General features: G+C 41.6%; 1 protein-coding gene across 1 annotated transcript in view; it reads right to left on the bottom strand.

The window, feature by feature from the left end:
* vangl1 (VANGL planar cell polarity protein 1) overlaps positions 1–15,536 on the bottom strand; it is a 32,765-nt gene extending 17,229 nt beyond the window's left edge. Inside the window, 3 exon segments of the mRNA XM_055059508.1 lie at positions 2,181–2,307; positions 7,896–8,139; positions 15,372–15,536. Coding sequence (XP_054915483.1) covers positions 2,181–2,307; positions 7,896–7,966 — 198 coding nt within the window. The 5' untranslated portion in view covers positions 7,967–8,139; positions 15,372–15,536.
* Positions 15,537–20,273: the final 4,737 nt, after the last annotated feature.

The following is a 20,273-nucleotide window of genomic DNA, read 5'->3' as shown; positions in this document are numbered from 1 at the left end:
GCAATTAGCAAACACCTGGTGGAACTGGTGAGCTCTTTACAGGAGCGGTAAAAACATTGCTAAAGATTTCATAGAGAAGCCATGTTGGGATGACTTCCTGAAGGTGGAGTTTCAGAAAAAGTGCCAGTTTTTAAAGAGACAGAGGCCCAATTTTCAGGTAGTGAATCAGAAAGTAAAATATCTTTGTTAAGTCATATTCGATATTGATAACAAGTGAAGGTAACAATCACTTGATTAGACTATAAAACGGCACAATGTGGCTGGAAAACATGTAACGCTGCATCTTTAAGGAAAAATGTCTCTCACACACACAGTGTGACATCATCAAGAAGTGATGATCAACTTCATTCTTTGACCTAGAAGGAGGTCAATATTGATCTATTTCTAAGCTATTAATGATCAGAAGGCCAAGGTAAATAATCTAAGTGCTTTTCAATCAGACTTTATTAAATTTCTGCTGTCAGGTCAAAGATTTACAAAAAATGGAAACCGTCAAAAATCTCTAATTTTTTTCTTCCAGTTGCCAAAATTAGCATAAATGACGTCATGTCTTATTAAATGTTGTGTGGGAGTCTGTCTGCTGACGCTGTGATGCTGTTACTAATCAGACTGACTCGAAAGCAGATGTTCATCCAAAACAGAGCATGAGTCAGCAAATGTTAGAAAGGAAACAAACGCACCCAGACAACCAACAAGGCCTTCATAGGTGGAACTCGATTCTAGAAAAAAAATAAAGAATGACAACCGACTGGATGTCATCCATTCTTACAACGAAACACGGTGGTGGCAGCGTCATGCTTGGAGAATGAAGAATAAATGACAGAAAAGAGAAACAAGACAAAAGACAAAGAAAAAAGACAGGAAGGAAGAAAGAAAGACAAGAAACAGAAAGAAAGGAAAACAGAAAAGATAAAGAATCAAGAGAAACAACACAAGGAAGAACAAAAGAAAAAAGAAAAAAAGGCAGGAAGATAAAAAAGGAAAAACATAAATAAAAGACAGAATGGAAGGAAAAGAGAAGAAGAGAAAGAGAGACAGAAAGAGAAAGGCTGAGAAAACAAGAGAGTAAAAGACAAGTAAAGAGAGAATACTACTGAGAAAGATATGAAATTATTATTATTCAATTTCAGAGAGTTAATCTCAGAAAGAATTTAATTTCAGTGAAGAAAAGGAAGAATTTCTTTCCACTGCTGAGCTCATGAAGGCCAAACTACTTCAGAAACATCCCTGGATCTGAAAGTCGGTTTACTTTGGCTGAGTGAGAGGAAAGTTTAGAAAAACCATCACATGAGGAGCAATTATCACTCAAACAGTCACAACAACGTCAGTGTAACTGATCTAAGATTCAGGATAAGAGGATTATTATCAGCAGCAACAAAACTGGGTCAGCTTAAACTCTGACTGAACTGAAATAGAAACACACTTTTGATTTATAAAAGCTTTTCCCCTCATCCATCAAACCTGAATGTGTCTCAGTAGCAGCACTTTAAAGGTTGAAAACAGGACAGACGAGCAGCTGAGGTTTGCAGAGCTGCTGTTGTTGGACTGAGGTTGTTTGTAGCCCTGCAGTGAAAGTCGCGTCTCAACACGCCGGCCAAGGCGCTGCTCTCTGATCCACCTGTCAGCTGGCTTTCATCTCAGTCCAAGCGACACAATCTGATCCAGATTTTAAGTTTAAACACAAGTAGTTACTATCTGCCAATCCCAAACTCCCAGAATCCTACCTTAACCGTGTCCTGTACCAAGTAATCCATTACATAATCCATCATTTGCGCCTGCAGACGTCCGCATGATTTCAGGGTTTTTCTATTAGACTGAAAATAAAAAGCTGCGGTTACGGCTTGGCCGGGTCCATTATACAGGGGTTCTAACGGGTCGCCTGGTGTCACACTGACCCGGTTCCTGCAGCCAAACCCAGAATCTGCTGAGTCCACAAACAGGATCAAGGAGATTTCTGCTATCAGCCGAGGCGGCGTTCTGCCTCCGGATCCCGTTTGTCTGCTCCAGACTTCCTGTTGGGTTCACCGGAAAGTGGACCGGCCCGACGCACCAGATGGTCCGTCGCAGCCCGACTTTCCCTCCAGCTCATTTAACCCATAAATCTCCTCAAATCCCCTCCCAATCAGAGCAGCCGACTCATTCAGCTTACAGCGGCTGGTGGGTGAACGGCGCCGTCTTACCTGGACCTGCTCGCCCCGCAGCGAAGAATCGCCCAGCAGCGGCTCGGCGGGCGGCGTGTTGATGGTGACGGACTTCTCCGAACGACTGTCTTTGCTGCGTGACTTGTGCCGGTCCCGACTTCGCTCCCTGGAAGAAAAACAAAAGGATCTTATTGGGCCCCATCATTCCTCTTGTTTCACTCCATCTGTGTGACCTTTAACCCCGATGAGTAAGAATAAGAACGTGAGAAGCAAAGCAGATCCTAACAACAATGAGAGAAATTCAATTTAAATTTATTTTTTTATTGGTAATTTCAACATTTTTATGGTGAAATGCGGCAGAAAGTACCGTGCCTCACTGATAGGGGGCAGTGCTGAGCCCAACAGACACAACAAGCAACAGGCGCTCTTCTTCTATGCATTTAAAAAGTACAACAAAACCATTCCAGGCTGCTCTCTTTGGCTGCCAGATTTCACAACTATTTTATCTTTTTATGAGAAGCTTCAATTAGATATTAGTTATAATTAAAATAGAGTTTCTGGTGGAATCTGAGCGTCTCTAGTCACTAATCCAGCGTAGATTATGAACGACAGGTAACCTGATCCCCACGTGGCCCGATTCCCCCACTCACTTCTTTTGCTTATAAACAGCAGCTCTAAAAACTGACATAATGTCACTGCTGGTTCTGATTTTTCTACAGAATAATAATAATACAAGTCAAACTTTTAGTTGGGATTTATTTTTTCTAGGCTTTCTTTGTCTTTACTTTAAAACTTTAACAATTTTATCATTCTATTCCTAAACAGCAATTGTAAAGACAAAGAAAAACAACAATTATGAATAAAAACAAGTGCATAAGTAAGATACTATGAGTGTTGGGTAAATCGGAATAAATATAATTACAAAAGTGATGATGCGCTACTGTGTGATGCTTATGGTTTTTTCTACGGTGGCCTTGAGGCTCAAACCACTTCAACAAATCAATACATCTACAAATTACAAAAACATAGTAACATTTAGTGTGATTAATATTTGTGGCCACCGTTATAACAGAAGTCTGATTCTGGTAGCATTTAATTATTGTCGAAGTTTGAACAACTGCAAAAAGCAAAAGAAGAGAAATTGGATTTGAGAAAATCAGAAATGAGAAAGTGAACGTAGCCTAGCTTACCATCAAATCTGTGAAAGCCTGTGCAGCCATTACTGTGGTCAAAGTTGAAAAACCCATTAAAATAATCAGATCTGCTGCCTGTAAACAACAACCATCAAATAAAACCTCTAACGGATTCTCCAAAGCAGAGGATATCCTGGCTGCAGGGGAGAGCGGAGGAAGCCGGCTGATTGACAGCAGTGGAAACACAACAGTTCACCAGAGCCGCTCTGGATGCGACTCCAGGGCGTTTCCAGCCCCTCTTCCTGCACTTCCTTTAGAATACGCTCCTGGTTTCCTACAGAAAGTCTCAGCCGCTGCTATACGTTCACACAGAGAGACAGAAAGAAAAAGGGAGCAGAGTCTGAACAGCCTGCAGCTGAAGACTGACATGATGGAAGCCTTTTAATACGTTACCACCATCATTATTACTTTAGATATTATTACAACTGCACTAATCACTGCGGTGACGGGTAAACTGGAGGGAGAGATCATCAGTCAAACTCTGGCACTGATTATGCTGATTAATTGGAGCTGTGGAAGAAGCAGCAGCAGCGTTCGCTGGAGACTTCAAAGTCTTTATGAAAATCAGGAGAAACGCTGTAGCTCTGTAGGAAGGAGCGACACGCTGGGGAACATCAGGAAGGAGCGACAGAGGAGAATCAGGGAGGAGGAAGTGACAGAAGAGACTTCAAAACACCCGAGTCAGAGGATTCAACTTGGCCTTCTGTGTGCAACTGATCGATAAAAGTCGCCACATCTTCAGAATGAAGTCTTTTATAAAAAAAACTTCATATACACATGGAGCCTATATTTGCACACTTATAGCTAAACTATAGATTAGCTAATCTAACACTGCTGTGGTAGGATAGCTCATTTAAGCACCTGCTCTACTGATGATGTGTCACAGTTGATGTATTTAAGTCGTCTTTTTTTATTTTGTAACTGAACTGAAACACACCAAATTCCACAGCACATCCACATGCTAAGGTTGTCATAGTCAAGCTAGCATAACTGAGCTACTTCCCTTCCCCTCGCTATTTTTCTTTTCTGAATTAAAAAATTTTCTTGACCTTGTTATTTAGTTGCTGTAGTGTTGGCAATCAGTAGCAAAGCATTCTGTCCCTTTTTCATTTATACATTATGCGTACATTTAAGATTTGGCATGTACTGTTGGCAACTTATCAGCTACAACCAATGCTAGTTATTGTTAGCGAGCAGCTTCTTGCCTCCAGCAGGAAGATGGAGGTGGGATCTTGTGCACGTGTAACATCACTCTGCAACGGGTCTACAGTTTGGCCTTCAAGCATAATGTTTCAGATATGATTTGAACAGCAGGACACAGCTTAACGTCAGGTAATTTTTCCATTGATGAGTTATTTATTAAAATGACTCATCTGATAAAAACACCCTGTTCTGCCTAAAGAATCTGCCACACCGTCTCCACTGCCCATATTCATTTCTTCTACAAGATCACCTCTCCACCACCTTTCCCACAGCCTCATCAGCATGCAGCTGGCTGCTATGGTTTGCCACCATGCCGAGCTTCCGTTTGATTAATAGATTCTGACTTTTCGGCATGGATCCCGGAAATGACTGTGGCTTCTTGGAAAGGTAAAAGCGGAAGAATTAGAGAAGGGACTTTGTGAGAGCTGGAAAAAGCTGGCAAACTGGGGAAGAAGCATCACTTCCTCCACCATCCGAGGCCGACTCCTGAAATAGCGCGGCCAACCAGGGTGACATGCCAGACTCTCTGTGGACCAAAATGTCCATCTCTTCTTCTCTGGTATTGCAACCAAGACACCTGCAAGCCAGAACTGGAGGGCAACACAATCATCTAAACTCATGCATTTGAGTAAATCTGAATGGAAACTTTGGAAATAATGGCACTTTCTCTCTTCTTTATTTTTAAAGATCTAGGTTTTAATCCTAGAAATGTTCTTCAGGTAGTAGAAGGTGGACTTTGTAACTGTCTTTATGTGTCCCTTGAAGGTTCAGGTCACATTTCAGACCCAATCTTTAGTGTCCAGCTGTGATAACTAAAACTCAGAGATGATGTAGATCATTCCTTCAATTTTGTTTATCTTTTGATTTGTTGTAAGCAACAGTTCAGTGTTTAGATGTAGAGCTGTGTATCATCTGCATAGTTATGGTAACTAATCTAATTTCTTGTTATAACTTGTTGTAGTTATTAAATATGAGGGATGCCAGGATTGGACTTTGTGGAACCCCATATGTGACTTATCTGATCAGATGAGATGTTACCCATCGATGCAAAGTAGTCCCTGTTCTTTAGGTATTGTCTTTAATTGAAGAAAGTTTTTAATTGAATTTGCTTCCAAACTAAAAATCAACATTTAGCTTTTAAAAGCTGGTTCTCCTCAGCCTGCATGTTCCTTTACAGCTGCAGATGCAAATTAGCCACATTGACCCGGCCCCATCTCAACACTGAGTGCTGCTCTGTAAATTGGACCAATACCAATGAAATGAACCAATTTTCCACATGAGCAGCTGCTAATATGAGATGTTCAACTAACCAACCATTTAAAGATTCACTACTGAAAGGAGGAAAGGACCTAAATTAGCTTTGTAGCTTTTGTTATGCTCCAAATAAAAGGTTGTGGTTGTAAAAAGACAAAATACAGAAAAACTTTAACATCCAAAGGCACCAAAGAGAAAAAAAGAGACAAAGCAGCTTGTATTTGTCAGGATCCGGCATCAGAGTAATTAGAGAGAAACAATCTGGGGTGTAAAGAGATTACCTTCGAAGAGCTATGAAAGGAAACAATCTAGGTTTTGTTTATGAACTGAGGGGACAGCCGGTGGTTTTGGCACCGGGAGGAAGAACAGAGGAGAGAGAAGAGAGGAGAGCGGTGGAGCCTGGATGTGGGGCCCAGATGCTGCTTCCCAATGTTCAGGTGAGACTACGGCCACCTTCAGAGGAAATGCAAGTGACACACCTGCACCAAAGTTATTATAGTTCACTAAAACCAGCGAAATAACAAAAACTTGAAAAAATATTTTAATTAATTGGTAATTAATGGGGAGAAAGTATAACTAACTGGATCTAAAACATACTGAAATCATAAACATTTTTGTGTTTATGAATCCATTTATCAGCCTTTTGAACTGATGTGAAATTATTTTTTCTCTACATATTCTCCATATTCCACCATTTAAGCTAATCTGCAAAACGGCGACAGCGAAAGAAAACGCCAGAGTCAAATACGTTCTTCAACAATAATTGATCATATATTATCTATATATTTTAATGCCATCATCTGTTGAGTATTCGCTACCTTATCAATGTAAACATAATCACAATACTTTCATCTGTTTGAATTCTGCAAAAAAATTAACTAAAATACAAAATAATAAAACTACTAATATAACAGATAAAAACTGAACCAAAACTACACAATATTTGAACAATAATAGCTATAAAACACGGAAAAAACTGAGTAAAGCAAGCTGAATTTGACAAAAACATGGAGAAGCAGCATTCAGCTTCTACGCACCATTAATCTGAAAAATGCAGAACAGCTGAAACTCTGACTTCCTATAAATCCATTGCTTTTGAAACATTAATATTAGTATTTTTTTGTGTATTTTTATGATTTAATCGATTGGAAAGTCACAACAAAGTAAAACTAAACTATCATGAAAAACCCAAAACCTCTAGAACCCGGTCTTGTCCTGCTGAACGTGGCAGGAGATTCAGGAGGAAGAGGAGCTGCAGGCGACATGAGAGGCAACAGGTGGCAGCGGGACAGAGAGAGAAGCAGGGCGGCATGTGACAGACAACCCGGTAGCGCCGTCAGTCAGTGAGGCCTCCTCCACACCTGTCCTCCCTGCTCCCCCCACCAAACCTGTCAACCACGTCCAGAGAGGAGGAGAAGAAACTCTGGCTGGTTGATCATCAAGAACGTCTTGGTTTTATCTCTGGTTCTCGACCGGTTGGCCTGCTTAGTCATTACACTGCAAAACACTAAATCTTACCAAATATTTTTGTCTTTGTACACTTGAAGTCAGACAAAACTGACTTACAAGTAACTTTCCAGCAAGATATAGGAGGAAATAATTTAATATTGATGAAAAACTTGTTCCTGTTGCAGGTTATTTCTCCTACAACATGGGAAACATGTCTTGTTAAAAGTGAAATAATCTGCTAATGGAACGGGTATTTTATTGAATCACTTTTGAACCATAATAGGGGTTTAAAAGCCAATTTATCAGCACTGATTTCCTTACTTTTGGGAAATCAGTGCTGATCGGTCGATACTTAGATGTGAAGCAGATATTTTCTACCTCAGTAAAGGTCTAAACTCAAACGCTGTCATTTTCTCTTCTCCAGTGAGAGGCTGAGACTGTTAGCCGCAGCCATCAGGTCATATCTGCACGGTTGCTGTCAATAATAGTCGCCCAGCTGTTGCAAGTCCATCGACTTTCTCGCTATATTTAGCGACACAACAAAAATAAAACTGAAGAAATGTGGATTTTTGTTCTCATCAATAATAAATAATCACTTCTCAACAACATCAGCTTCTCTGGAGGTAAATAATTAACCAGCAGGATTAAGTCTTACCCGTGCCTGTGGGATCCCCGGGAGCGCCCGGAGTAATGGGAATAGCCGGAGTAGGTGGACTCCGTATCCATGGCAACGCGGAGGCCGATCCGCTGCACCGCTGGCAGACGCGGCGGATCCCGGCGCCCTCGTCTCGTTAGGCTCCGAGGCGATCGATCGGGCCGCTCAGGAGGCCGGCGGAGAGCCGGCGGCGGCGGTCAGGCTGGAAAGCGACCCTGCGGGCGCCCGCTGCGGAAACATCAACCTGCAGAGAGGGAAAACCGGGACGGGGGACATTTCAATTCACAATGCGAGAAGAATCCGTCAGAGGCTAAAGGAGGCGAGGAGGAGGAAACGGCGTCCGATGGGAGTAAAGATGAAATCAGGCATTCGACTCACATCCGTCCACATCACGACTGTTTGTTCCCCCTCATGCTAAATGCTAGGATGTTGCTCTGCAGCTGCATTATCAATCAGCGTTTCCCGTTCTGGCAGAAATGTTACAGCAGCTCCAGCTGAGAACTTCAGATAAAATAAACACTTGAAGAGAAAAGAAAAGTTCCTGCAATTCAAGCAAACGATCAGGATCAACAGAGAACTATATGAATAATCTAAGGCACAACTTCACTGCAGCAACTCCGTCAAGTCTATATTCTAGATATGAAGCACCTGTTGTTTTCTGTGCTGTCGTAGTTCTGCTGTAGTTCACTTCCTGTTTTTGGAGTTCACTTTAATGGAACCGATACAGACTTTTCACAACAGTTCGATTCTGAATTCATGCTTCCACAAACAAACAACACTTTCTTGACAAACAAGTGAAAGTTCGACCGGTGTGAATTCATCTGATGAGGAAAAGCTGAATCAGTGCGAAGATACCAAACAGTTAAATCAACTTACCCAACACTAGAAAGAAAGGTTCAGGAAAAGTTATGCCAGAACCTTCATTGTAACGATAAAACATTACAAAACACAAATGGTCTAAATCTCCAGCAGTACCTAGACAGCCGAATCTGCAGAAGTCCCACTGCAGCTTTAAACAACTCAGAATCAAAGCAAAGCCTTAAATCTGCTCCACATTGTGTTCAAAACTACGTTAAGGGCTGCTCTGGCTTTGGTGCAATCAGAGGAAGTGGGGAACCTTGATTTGTAAATCACTGAGATAAGCTTGAGAGCTGGGAAGAGGTGTTCGAGTGGCGCATTTGGCTCAGGGTCAAATTTAACAGCATATTTCTGAGGGATGGCAAAGCGTGAGTCACAGATACCTTGAGGCAGGCTTTGATGTAGTGAGGGCGCGGGAAGCACATGCACACATAATCACAGCCTCTCACTGCACTGAGGTAGTTAAAACCCAACCAGAATAAGAACCCAATGCTGTTTCTGCAGAGATTTGCCTTCCTTCGGCTGCAGCCTGGAGTTAGTCCCACGATTAGTCCCAAAAACAAACCTTTGTCAGTCAGTGGAGGGAGATTGGGTTAAGATTCTGGTGCAGGTTCTGATATTTGAGTCACTCTGTGTGCGCCGCTCTCATGGTTGTCACAGGGCTTTGAGGATTGTGTAACTGCATATTGGGATCCTTCTACTTGTAAATCATTTTAACTACCTGATTCAAGCTCACATGTTTAAAAATCCATCCTCAACTGGTTCTTGACTGGGGATCCCAGAGAGTCCAGCTCAGAGCTTCATACAGCAGCAGTTTGGGTTCAGGGCGAGAAAAAAGGATCAGTCCAGAGAAAATATCTGGCTATGATCTTAAGTTACTGGTAATTGGACTGAATTTGTATATTCTGTCTCGTCATGCACTCGAGTTTGCCAAAGACTATCATACATTCTTACACCAACATGCAGATTTTTAGTGCCATGAAATGGCAGCTGGAATTAAAAATATGGCTTTTTAATTGCCAAATGAAAACTCTTCCCAGAGTCCATGGTTTGGTGTGAAAGTTTAAGCCAATTGTCAAAGCAATTTCCAAAATAAACATCTGATTTAATCCTTTTAAAAGCAAGAACACGGCACTAAATGAGGGATTATGCAGGTTAAATGAGTGTAGGATCATGTTTCAACAAGAGCAGTTTGTATAAAAGCTGGTTCTGTATCTGCCACGATGAATTTCCTGAGCTGAAAGCATCTTCGATGCTTCAACTCGTTCTGGAAATGGCAACGCAGTGAGATCTGGCTGTGAGCTTCACACCGGAGTGTAACAGGATACAGCAGCGATCTCACATGTGGTCTGGTCAGTGAAACCTCTTCAAGTTGGTGAATCAGGAGTTGAAAAGGGAATCTCCTTGTCCTGGAACCAACCCAGGCCCCCCGCTGAGCTGCAGGAGCGTAGCGCCAGCAGCGTGTGAAGCAGAGATGTCAAACTCAGTTTCATTTTGGGCCGTATTAAAAATGTGAATGTTCTGTGATTTGTTGAAAAACTGGAGTGAATTATTGATGTAATTTGGAGTCTAGAGGGCCACATAAATAGCTCTCATGGGCCAGATTTGGCCCCCGGGCCTCAAGTTTAACAAATGTGGTGTAGCGGAAAAAGAGACCAACAAAATGATTGGTCAGATATCAAGCTTGAGCGATGCTGCTGGATCTTACTGGTGTTATAAAAATGTTGAAACACTTAATTACGCCCTACTTTAATCACAACGTTCGGCTCAAGATCCTGGGTAAAATGTTTTCTCTCACCTTCTGAAAAGCTTCCACTAACAGAAGGTTAGTGAGAGGAAATACTTTCATCTTGAGAGGGAAAACAACACCAGAGCCACGGGCAATCTGCTGTCAGCCACCGTAAACCAACAGTCCTGCACAACTTCACTTTACGAATAAAAGCAGCTGGCAGGCTCCGATTAGAGCGGCTCAAGTGGATTCATGTAACTGCCTTCACCTTACACCTCAACATGCTGGCAAACTGTCATGAAACTTCAATCAAACAGAATTAGTCTGACTACTTTTACTGCTGCAACGAGAGATAAGGATCTTCTCCGGCTTGTTCAAACCAACTGACCTGAAGATAAGTGGAGTTGGAGACTAATCCGACTGACACATGATTGTAGTTGTTAGTTTTTCCTCTCCTGTGTCGGATGTGTGACACGGTGGGGAAGCTTGTCAGACTTAATGATTAGAGAAATATGGAAGCAGAATGTTTCAAACTGATAATCTGGTCACATTCACCCCCCCAAAAAACACAAAAAACAACAAAAACAGTGAAACGTGGAGACTATGGCTGAGCCGATTAATGACGATTAATCAATCATTGAATTAACTGTCAAATAGTTTAGCAATCAATTAATCAATAGTATGAAGTATAAAGACTCAAACAATTGCTATTTACAGAGCAGTAATGAAGCAAAAACTGTGCAAAGATAATACAATTAGTTTCTTTAGCTGCAGAAGCATCTGTTGCTGCAAATGATCAATGAATGCTAGAATGTTATTGCATTTTAGGCTATAAAATGTTTATTTAATTCATTAAAAATGGAATTTAATTATTTGTTTGTTTGCATATTTTTATATATTTCTAATCTTGCAGATAACAGTTAGGTGGCTCAATAAAAAAAAAGTGCAGAATTATTTTATTCAGTTAATCATTTCATCCTCAGAATAATCAATTAATGAAATGATAGTTTGATGCTGCCCTACTGCAGACTTCTATCAGACATTTTTGGATTGAAATAAATCTGAAGCAGATCTTGAGAAGTGACTGACTTCTAACACAAATCTTTGCAGCACTTTTAATGATTTTTACATTAAAAAGAAAGTGAAGAGTTTCTCAAGGGATTTTCAGTGTTGGACCAAATAGTTGTTGGGTGTTTTTGGTTGAAATGCTCTTTACGACAGACTCAAGCTGCAAACTCTCTGGAATGAAGAACCGGTTTGATCATCCTGTAAAGAAAACTCCAATTATGACTTTTTATGCTTTCGCAACAAATTACAGCAGAACCTTTCTCTCCAGAAGACCTCTTCTTCTAATCAAAATCAAATATGACAAAAGCAGCAAATGAACCAAGAAGTTAGTGAAACTCAAACATTCTTGTTATTTTAAATGTGCCTGGCAGCACTCCAGACTGAGCTGATTGGGACTAATTTATGAGGATGACCTTTAAGAAATCGTTCCGGGAAAACTCCAGGAGGCACAAGGCTCGGTCACACCCTGCTGGACTTACTGACCCACACTCCCTTTACAGGCTGGACAGGACATGCAGCGCTCACCCTGCAGTGCAGGTCACGTGATCGGGAGTCACAGAACCGTGGAGGTTGACCCGGTCCTAAACCTCTGACTGTGGAGGAGTCACAGAAAGGACAGGAAAAGGAGACCGGATCCTCCGATGGACAGTGGCAAATTAGGAATCCAACGAACCAGATGAGAGCCAATCACCCGTTCAAAGAAATGATGGATCAATTTGGACCTGATGGATCAGGTTAACAACTGAGAATCTGTGTGATCAACCAACATAAAGTTGTGCAAAACTATAGAGAGACAAAAAGTGTCAAAGTGTGGGATTACTTTAAACAATATAGAAAAATAACATAAAATTGGCATTTTACAACAAGATGTCTTTGAAGGCCTCAAAGGGAAACATCCAGTACGCATCAAGCAAAACACTAACACTGGTCAGACTCTATTCGAATGTGACCCAGGCCACCTGGATATCCGATCTTCTCAAATGTGACCTGAATGTCCAGGTCGTATTCTTCCAACCGGAAAGTCATTGATATTGGACAAATGTCTCGACTCCTGATGCACACAGGTGGGAAGAAAGACAACCATAACAGACTATAATCAAGATTAAGTTGTTAATATGACGCTCCAATCGGAAAACAACTTCTAAATCGTAAGCTATGCTCCACCGTTAGCATCCACGTTTACTTAAGCTAACACTGAGCGCTACATCTTTTTTATGGTGGTTGGCAAAACACTGAGCGCGATCTCTACGTGTGACGGTTCTGCGTCCTCTACTGCGTATGCGGGACACTTTCAGCTCTCACTGGAGAACCAAACTAAAACGATCCAATCTGATACAAAACAGGAATGGGTCACTTGAGGCTGGCTTAGTTGATCCCATCACCGGAGCTTGAGAGGTTGAGCGGCTGCAGTCTTTCCTCTGCCTTCATCTCCCAGAATGCTGTGCGGTTCTGGTTCTGGTGAAATTATTGAACGTTCTATCAGATGTATGATCTATAAATATTGATATTGCGTTTATGAAACAAACTCTCAGATCAAATGCAGTTTCTAGTTGTGGGAAGCTGGTAAATGATTGAAAAATATCTCCTGTAGTTATTGACTGGTGTAATAATTAGGACCTGATGTGAGAAAATACTCCAAGCTCCCAGCATGCAGTTCATTTGCCTGTCTCAGTGACAGCTCTCCCTCGCACCTCCTGCCCCCATAACACCCTCATAGCGCTGCCTCTATTATCGCAGCGATGACACAGGACACAACCAGCACATGCAAAAAAAACGCCTTCACTGCAGCGAATGGGGTGGACTGTAACTCACCAATGGCAGCGGTCACAAGACATGCCAGGACGAGTCACTGTGGAAGTCCTGACCCGGTCACATGCTCGACGGGACGCTGAGGTAATGAAGGCCGCCGATTCTGTGGAATTCAATCAACATTCTCCAGTGTCACCGGATTAAAAGAAGCCAAACAGAGCCGGGGCCCAAACTGGATACTCCCAATCCACATCTGACCAGTTAGCCCTGTTCCTTATCATGCACCTGTGCTAATGTTAATTACAGATCACTATCAAGTCCCGTCTGCGGCGAGCAAAAGCCATGTCACGGCGACTCGGTCCAAACCCGATGCTCCATTCACAGTCAGCCTCGACCTGTTGCATTTTTCAGCCGTTACTAGGCAACTAGTGAGTGCTGATCCTTGCTCAGAGGTCGGATGTTGATGACTGCATGAGCGAGTGCTTAAGATAAAACACTCGCTTAAAAGAGAAAATTTATTTCCTCTTTTAATAGCAAATATATTAAATTGCCAGCAAAAGAAATTAAACTCAAGAGCAATAAAAAGGCAGCGTAATTGAATTATGAAGTGCCAATCACATGAAGGGCGATGGGCTGATTGTCCAACTCCATCCACACATTCACTCACTTTTATCAGACAATAAAAGAGTCTTGAAAGATTTTAGGTTAAAAAAAAGATTAACAAAATCAATTATAATCCGTCAATCTCTTCTGAAGACAACTGGCTGCACTGAATCCTGCTTGAGGGCTTCAGAGTGAAAAGGGACTGAATATATTTACACTTGTAAATATATTCAGAAAGAAAAAACAGAAAATCCTGTGCCACATTTAGATCAGCTTCTTTTATCCAGCTTCATCCGATCACTAACGGGTTTCTAAGTGATGGTTTTTGATTCGTTAGGTCTGCATGTGGTTTGTGTGACTAAACTCAAACATTTTGGATAATTTAGGTCAGTTGATGATTCACAAAGGAGGAGAATAACTTCTATACAGAGCACTAGCCCAGCAGTTAGGTTTGGATCTCCCATTTATAAATGACGTAATCATTTAAAAACTGCTTTACTTAGATTAAAACTAGATTTAGGAAGGGGTAATACTTCCACAGCACTGGATAACCCTAAAGATTTGAAGCAATACAAATTAAATAAGGACTATATTAGTGACTTTTCTGCTACTTAGAAAGAACACTTGTTGCATTACTCTTTATATGAACAAAATTATAACTAAATCCATTGAGAATGTGACCCTGTTGTGTGGTTATAAATTATAGGTGAGTTCTGTGGATTTTAGAGAGTTGAACTGCCTGACCCGGGCAGGTTCACCCTGCGTTAGCCGACCTGTGACCCGGCGGCGGGCGAACCTGCCGGCAGGAAACTCCCCGGTTCCACCGTGGCCTCCGGTACCCCTCCGCCGCCCCCACCGTCACCTCCTTCGCGGTTTCTCCCACCACAAACATGTTTGTTTCCCTCTTTATAACACCAAAACTATTCCACACCACATTGCCGTGTTTAAATTGTTTTTAGAGCTGCTCTTCGGGAACTAGGAGGTCTATATTGCGTGAGTTAGCGCCAACTCCGCCGCCGCAGGTTACAGTTAACGGCAGCGCTGCGGCGCGCCAGCCGGGCTTATGCGGATCCATTCAACCTGCAGAAGAAGCTCTGTTCTCCACTTTTCCTCTACTGTTAACACTTTCTCCCCGATCCAGAAGCTGGAAACCTGCATATGTGTCAGCAAGACATTCAACAATGTGTCTCAGTGTGAATAAACGGGGTTAACCGCCGCTGTGTCCCAGTTTCAGGCATTTCCATGAAGTTGAAAGCGTTTCCTTTCACACAGGTAGGAAAACACAGCCAGGGCGTGTTCCTGCAAAAACACTCTGAGCCCAAATTCACCCTAATGTGATGTTAGCACAAGCAGCCAGTCGAGCTATCCCGCATCTATAAACGCGTTTAGTACATTTATAACATTGCACATCTGCAGCAACACGCCTGACAGCAAAGCAGCTGCTATAAAAACATAAAAACACAACTCACCCCTTATCGGCGGAGATGTGACGTCAGGGCCGTAAGTGAACATTTGTCCAGTGGTTGTAAAAGCAGTTGTCGGTGAGGTGCAGGAGGAAGCAGCCCGTGGAAACCAGGAATCACCAGGCAGGCAGGAATTTCACAGGGGGCAGAGCTTCACGGGAACGCGGGGGGCTGCAGTGCCACGGCATGGCGGTAGGGGGCGTTTCAGGGACACGCCAACCTGAGCTGGGAAAGAACCAGTTACATTTAATTAATTAATTACTTAACTTTTACTGGAGTGATTTCATTATCATGTAGTATTTCTACTCTTACTTGAGTAAAATCTTTGGATTTTCTACCCACTGAATGAAAAACAAACATGTTTTAACCAGACATAGAAACACACCTGCAGTTTTTAAGGTTTTATGTTTCATTTGCATTATATAGACTTTGGGTACTGAATTATTTAGATTATGCAATTTTTAAACATTAAATGATTGATGTTTTTACCAAATACTTTTCTAATTTTACTTGAATAAAAATGTCCACCTCTGAATTTATTTTTACAGGATGTTAGAATAACTAATAAAAACTGAATGATGCGTAACAAATAATAAGTAATAAAAATGAGCAAACACACTCTAAAAACTAACTAAAAATCACAACAAAGTAAAACTAAACTCTAATACAAAGATAAATGCATTCCAAGGAACAGCATCTTAATAGCAACAATCCACACGTATCATGTTTTCGTCACAGTCCATGAGGCAGAATAAAGCAAACAGTTGACACTCGCTCCACGGCAGCACAACAAAGAGTTGAGCGATAACAATCTGCCTCGGACTCAGTCACTGAAAGAGACACAATGAAGCCAGCGAGGCCTTCAGGCAGCCTCTTAAAACAGAGCGCTAACACATTAGTCTTTATTTTACACAGCAGAAAAATGATCCAAAACACACCAGTAGTTCCTCAGAATGACAAAAAAAAAAAAAAACTAAGATTTTGGAATGGCCTAGTCAAAGTTCAGACTTAAAACCAACTGAGATGATGATTACTTTAATCTGACTATTTATGTCAATATTTTTGCTTGATTTTTCCAGCTAGTAAAGATAAACAGCAAACTGTACTTATTGTTAGTAGACTAATTAAGTCGCTGTTTTTAGTTAACTTTTTTTTTAGCTTTTTTGTTGTTATTGAATACTTTGCTTCTGCCAAACTAAATCCTGAAGATTGTGCAAGAGTCGACTACAAATCTGACGTTTTTTCATTTCTCATGTTTCTCTTCTTCTTTATAATAAATAAATGAATCTCAGGCTGTTTATAAAACACAAGGCAGCAGACGCCTCCAGCTTTTACATGCCTGTATAAAAATCCATTTTTTCTCCTTTGAACTGCCTCTTTACCATTACTGACAAGCAAACACGTCAATACATCTGATCTCCTGCAACACAGTGGAGGTCCTGACTGGAACATGACCCCTGACCTTCCATGTTTATATTCCCAAGAGGTCACCCGTCTGATATAAAGGATGAAAGATTTGCTTCCATATTAGAACTATTTGTGTTTAACTTGTTTAACTTTCTCTTCAAAATCTGAGTAATTATTAACATATTAAAATTATACATTGCTATTTTATTAGCTCTGACATGTGGTTCAATATAATTATTTTTGAAGCGTCTTTTAACCGTTTATCCTGATGTTATACTTAAACATTAATCACTTTTATTAAAGTACATTTAAAAAACTGGTTGCATTTTCCTTTATTTCAAAGTTTTTCAGCTGATAAACACACCAATTTGAAATAATGAAGTAAAATACGAGAAAATATAAACATTTGAGTATTTTCTTCCATAGGTACATTTTAAAAACGGGTTTAAATATAACTAAATTTATCAAATATCTTTAAGTTCCTAAAGTTACACAATTTGAACTCAGAAACAGATTAAAATATACTGTGGAAATGAGGCAAATTGGGCAATTTTATTTGTTACATTATTGCTCTTGTTACATTATTGCTTAAATTGTAACAATTTAAGCAAATTGTTACAAGAGTAATAATTTCTATCAACTTGTTACTCTTGTTACAATTCTTCCCCATGTTCACAGTAAAGTTCATCAGTATTTATGGAGCATGTTTTCTTAGTTTATCATTGTTTTAAGTGTTTAACAATAGCGATGCCACATGACAGTTGGCTCTGCTGCTTTCCAAAGGATGCTAGTTTAAGATTAGAGTGCCACCATGTGGCAAGAGTCCCCCATTGCATCAGAGGCGCAGATGGCTCATGTTGAGATGGTGAGGCGCTGCCCGCCCCCCCTCCGGAGATCAATTCGATTTGGTGTCCTGAAGATGGATGGATCCCCCCTCGACGACGTGGAGTTTATGAGTTTAGCGGGTTTTTGGGTAAATAGGGGAGAAAAATGAAAGCGTGTAAAAATGAAGACGAAGTGGGAAGAGATGGAGTTTATGAGACCCCACGCATACATGCAGAGGGAGGGGGGCCACAGCTGGTTTTCACATCACGCAGGGCCGAGCCAAGCCTTTTTGGGGCCCGAAGCAGAATATCATTTGGGCCCTCCATACCAACATATCAATATCAAACTTTTTCATTTTCTGAAGCTAATCTTCAATTACAAATGACCCTAGTTAATTTTTTAAACCAGTGTTAATTTGTCTATGAATTTTAACCTTACAGGAAAAGCTAACTAAAAAAAAAACTAAACGTATTTTGCGTCCCAGAATGGTTTTTAATAGTACCATTTTTAAACATCAGCTAAACAATAATTTACAGTAGTTTGATGTCAAATTTCCGCAAAAAGTGGCAACATCAGAAGATTAATCCTCTATTTATGTACCAACTGTTAAAATATTTAGAAATAATTTTCCATGTGTTATACCATTGAGTTTTATTATATACATATATTTTTTTATGCTCGCTTGGGGGCCTAAGCAGTCGCTTAACTCGATATTCCTGTGTATATGTCAGCATGTTTTTAAGTTTTAGCGACAGTTTCATGTTCTACAAATGTTTCTCCAACAGTTTGACTTTCAAACTTATGTCACACTTTTAAACAAATTCTCTGTTGAAGCAACGTGGTTAAATTTGCATCCTTATTTTTATGTAAAGTCTTTTTTTTTTCTTGTTTCTGAATTAAAATAGTAAATAGTGTAACAGGTCACAACGATTCACCGACCACTGAACATCTAAATTACTATGCTATATAAAATGTGATTAATTTTAATGGTTAGCGTTTAATACCTTTCAAGATGATGCATTTTGAAACAGCTCTTCCTCTATGCCTGACTAACTGGTTCCGGATCCTGGCTGGACGCGTGTTGTCCTCTGGGACTGAAAACAGGGACATCAGGATGCTGAATAAACTCCCTTTCTGACTCATGGTGACTCGCATCCAGTGGGATTTCCTCAACAAAGCCAACAATTGGATTTAAAAAAAAATCTTAACCAAATTGAAACCTAATGAATATCTGGGTTCTAACTCTCCAGATTGGGCCGTGCGCCGGGTCCTCATGCGTGTGCACACACCTTATGACAGAGCCCTGCGATACAGATGGTCAGAGCGTGAGGCTGAATGAGAGGGGGACCATCCGCGGCTGCTGACGCATTGTGGGGGACGTCTTCTTCAATGCAGCACTTAATGAGAACAGACTGACTCTTTCTCCCCTCCACCTCCCGATTCCCCCACTTCTTCCCTCCTCTGCCCATTTCCATCTGTTTGGAGACAAAGGGCCACGAGCCAGCTCGAGCCCCGGGACCCTGCTGGTGAAGTAGGCAGGGATAATACGGCCCATCCCGCGGGCTGCATTTCAACACATGGACCTGGCTTTGTACTTCTGCAGCACAAACACCCTTCAGACTGAAAGGCACACACCGGGGCCGGAGCGCCAGAGAAGGGAAACAGAGTTGCGATGTTGACGGGGGACTTCTCGCCTGCTTGGGCGACGTAGAGAATAAAGGAGAGGGCAGAAACACAAAAAGCCCCGAATGTTGTCGCTCGTACTGCGAACATATGGCTGTTTGTTGTCATACTCTTTCTCCCTGTCCAATTTACACAGAGCACTCAGGATCAAATGAGCGTGGATCAATGTGTGTGCGCTCTCCTCCAGGCTTTGAGTGGGCCTGTACCTGAATGATTATGAGGAGAAGGATGTCCAAATGCTGCTAATGGCCGACGTATAATCCCCTGCCGTCTGCACACACCTCCTGACATATGGTCAGTCCTCTGCCTCCACCATTACATAAGCCACACCGCGCAGACAGGGTGGGGTAGCGGGGTGGAAACGTGCTACTTTCTCACACACACACACACACACACACACACACACACACACACACACACACACACACACACACACACACACACACACACACACACACACACACACACACACACACACACACACACGCACACACACACACACACACACACAGAGGCCACACTGTCAGCCAGGCTGTTCAGCGCCCTCAGTGCTCTGGGCTTCGCCTGTCACTTTTCTTTCTGAGGGTCTTTCTAAAGAATAAATTGAAGAGTACCGATGCTACGGAAGCTTCTGGGATGAACGGCACAAATGGGCCTGGTGCTGCTCCATCGCAGCGTACAGATGGACCCGTCCATTCAATAAGCTCGAGCAGAAGTCTGTCTACCCCGCCATGCCAGAATCACAGCGCTTGTTTTGTGTTCTGAAGAGGACAAGCTGTTGATAAAACATACTGGTTTTCCTTTCTCTTTGACAGAAGTCGCCTAAAATCCAGAGCCTGTCAGGTCGGAACAATGGGCCTGTAAAATCTGGTTCATACTAATTAAACACAAAAACATGAGGAAGGAGGTTACAAAGAAGCAGACGATAATGGAAGCAGGAGAACATCTTATAAACGTTCCTAAAAAACCTAAACAATAATCTGCCTTTCTAGT

This window comes from Poeciliopsis prolifica, unplaced genomic scaffold, assembly GCF_027474105.1.
Source record: "Poeciliopsis prolifica strain line A6 unplaced genomic scaffold, Auburn_PproV2 SCAFFOLD055, whole genome shotgun sequence".
Classification (NCBI taxonomy): domain Eukaryota; kingdom Metazoa; phylum Chordata; class Actinopteri; order Cyprinodontiformes; family Poeciliidae; genus Poeciliopsis; species Poeciliopsis prolifica.
Note: the sequence above shows the minus strand (reverse complement) of the source record. Positions and strands in the feature narration are given on the sequence as shown.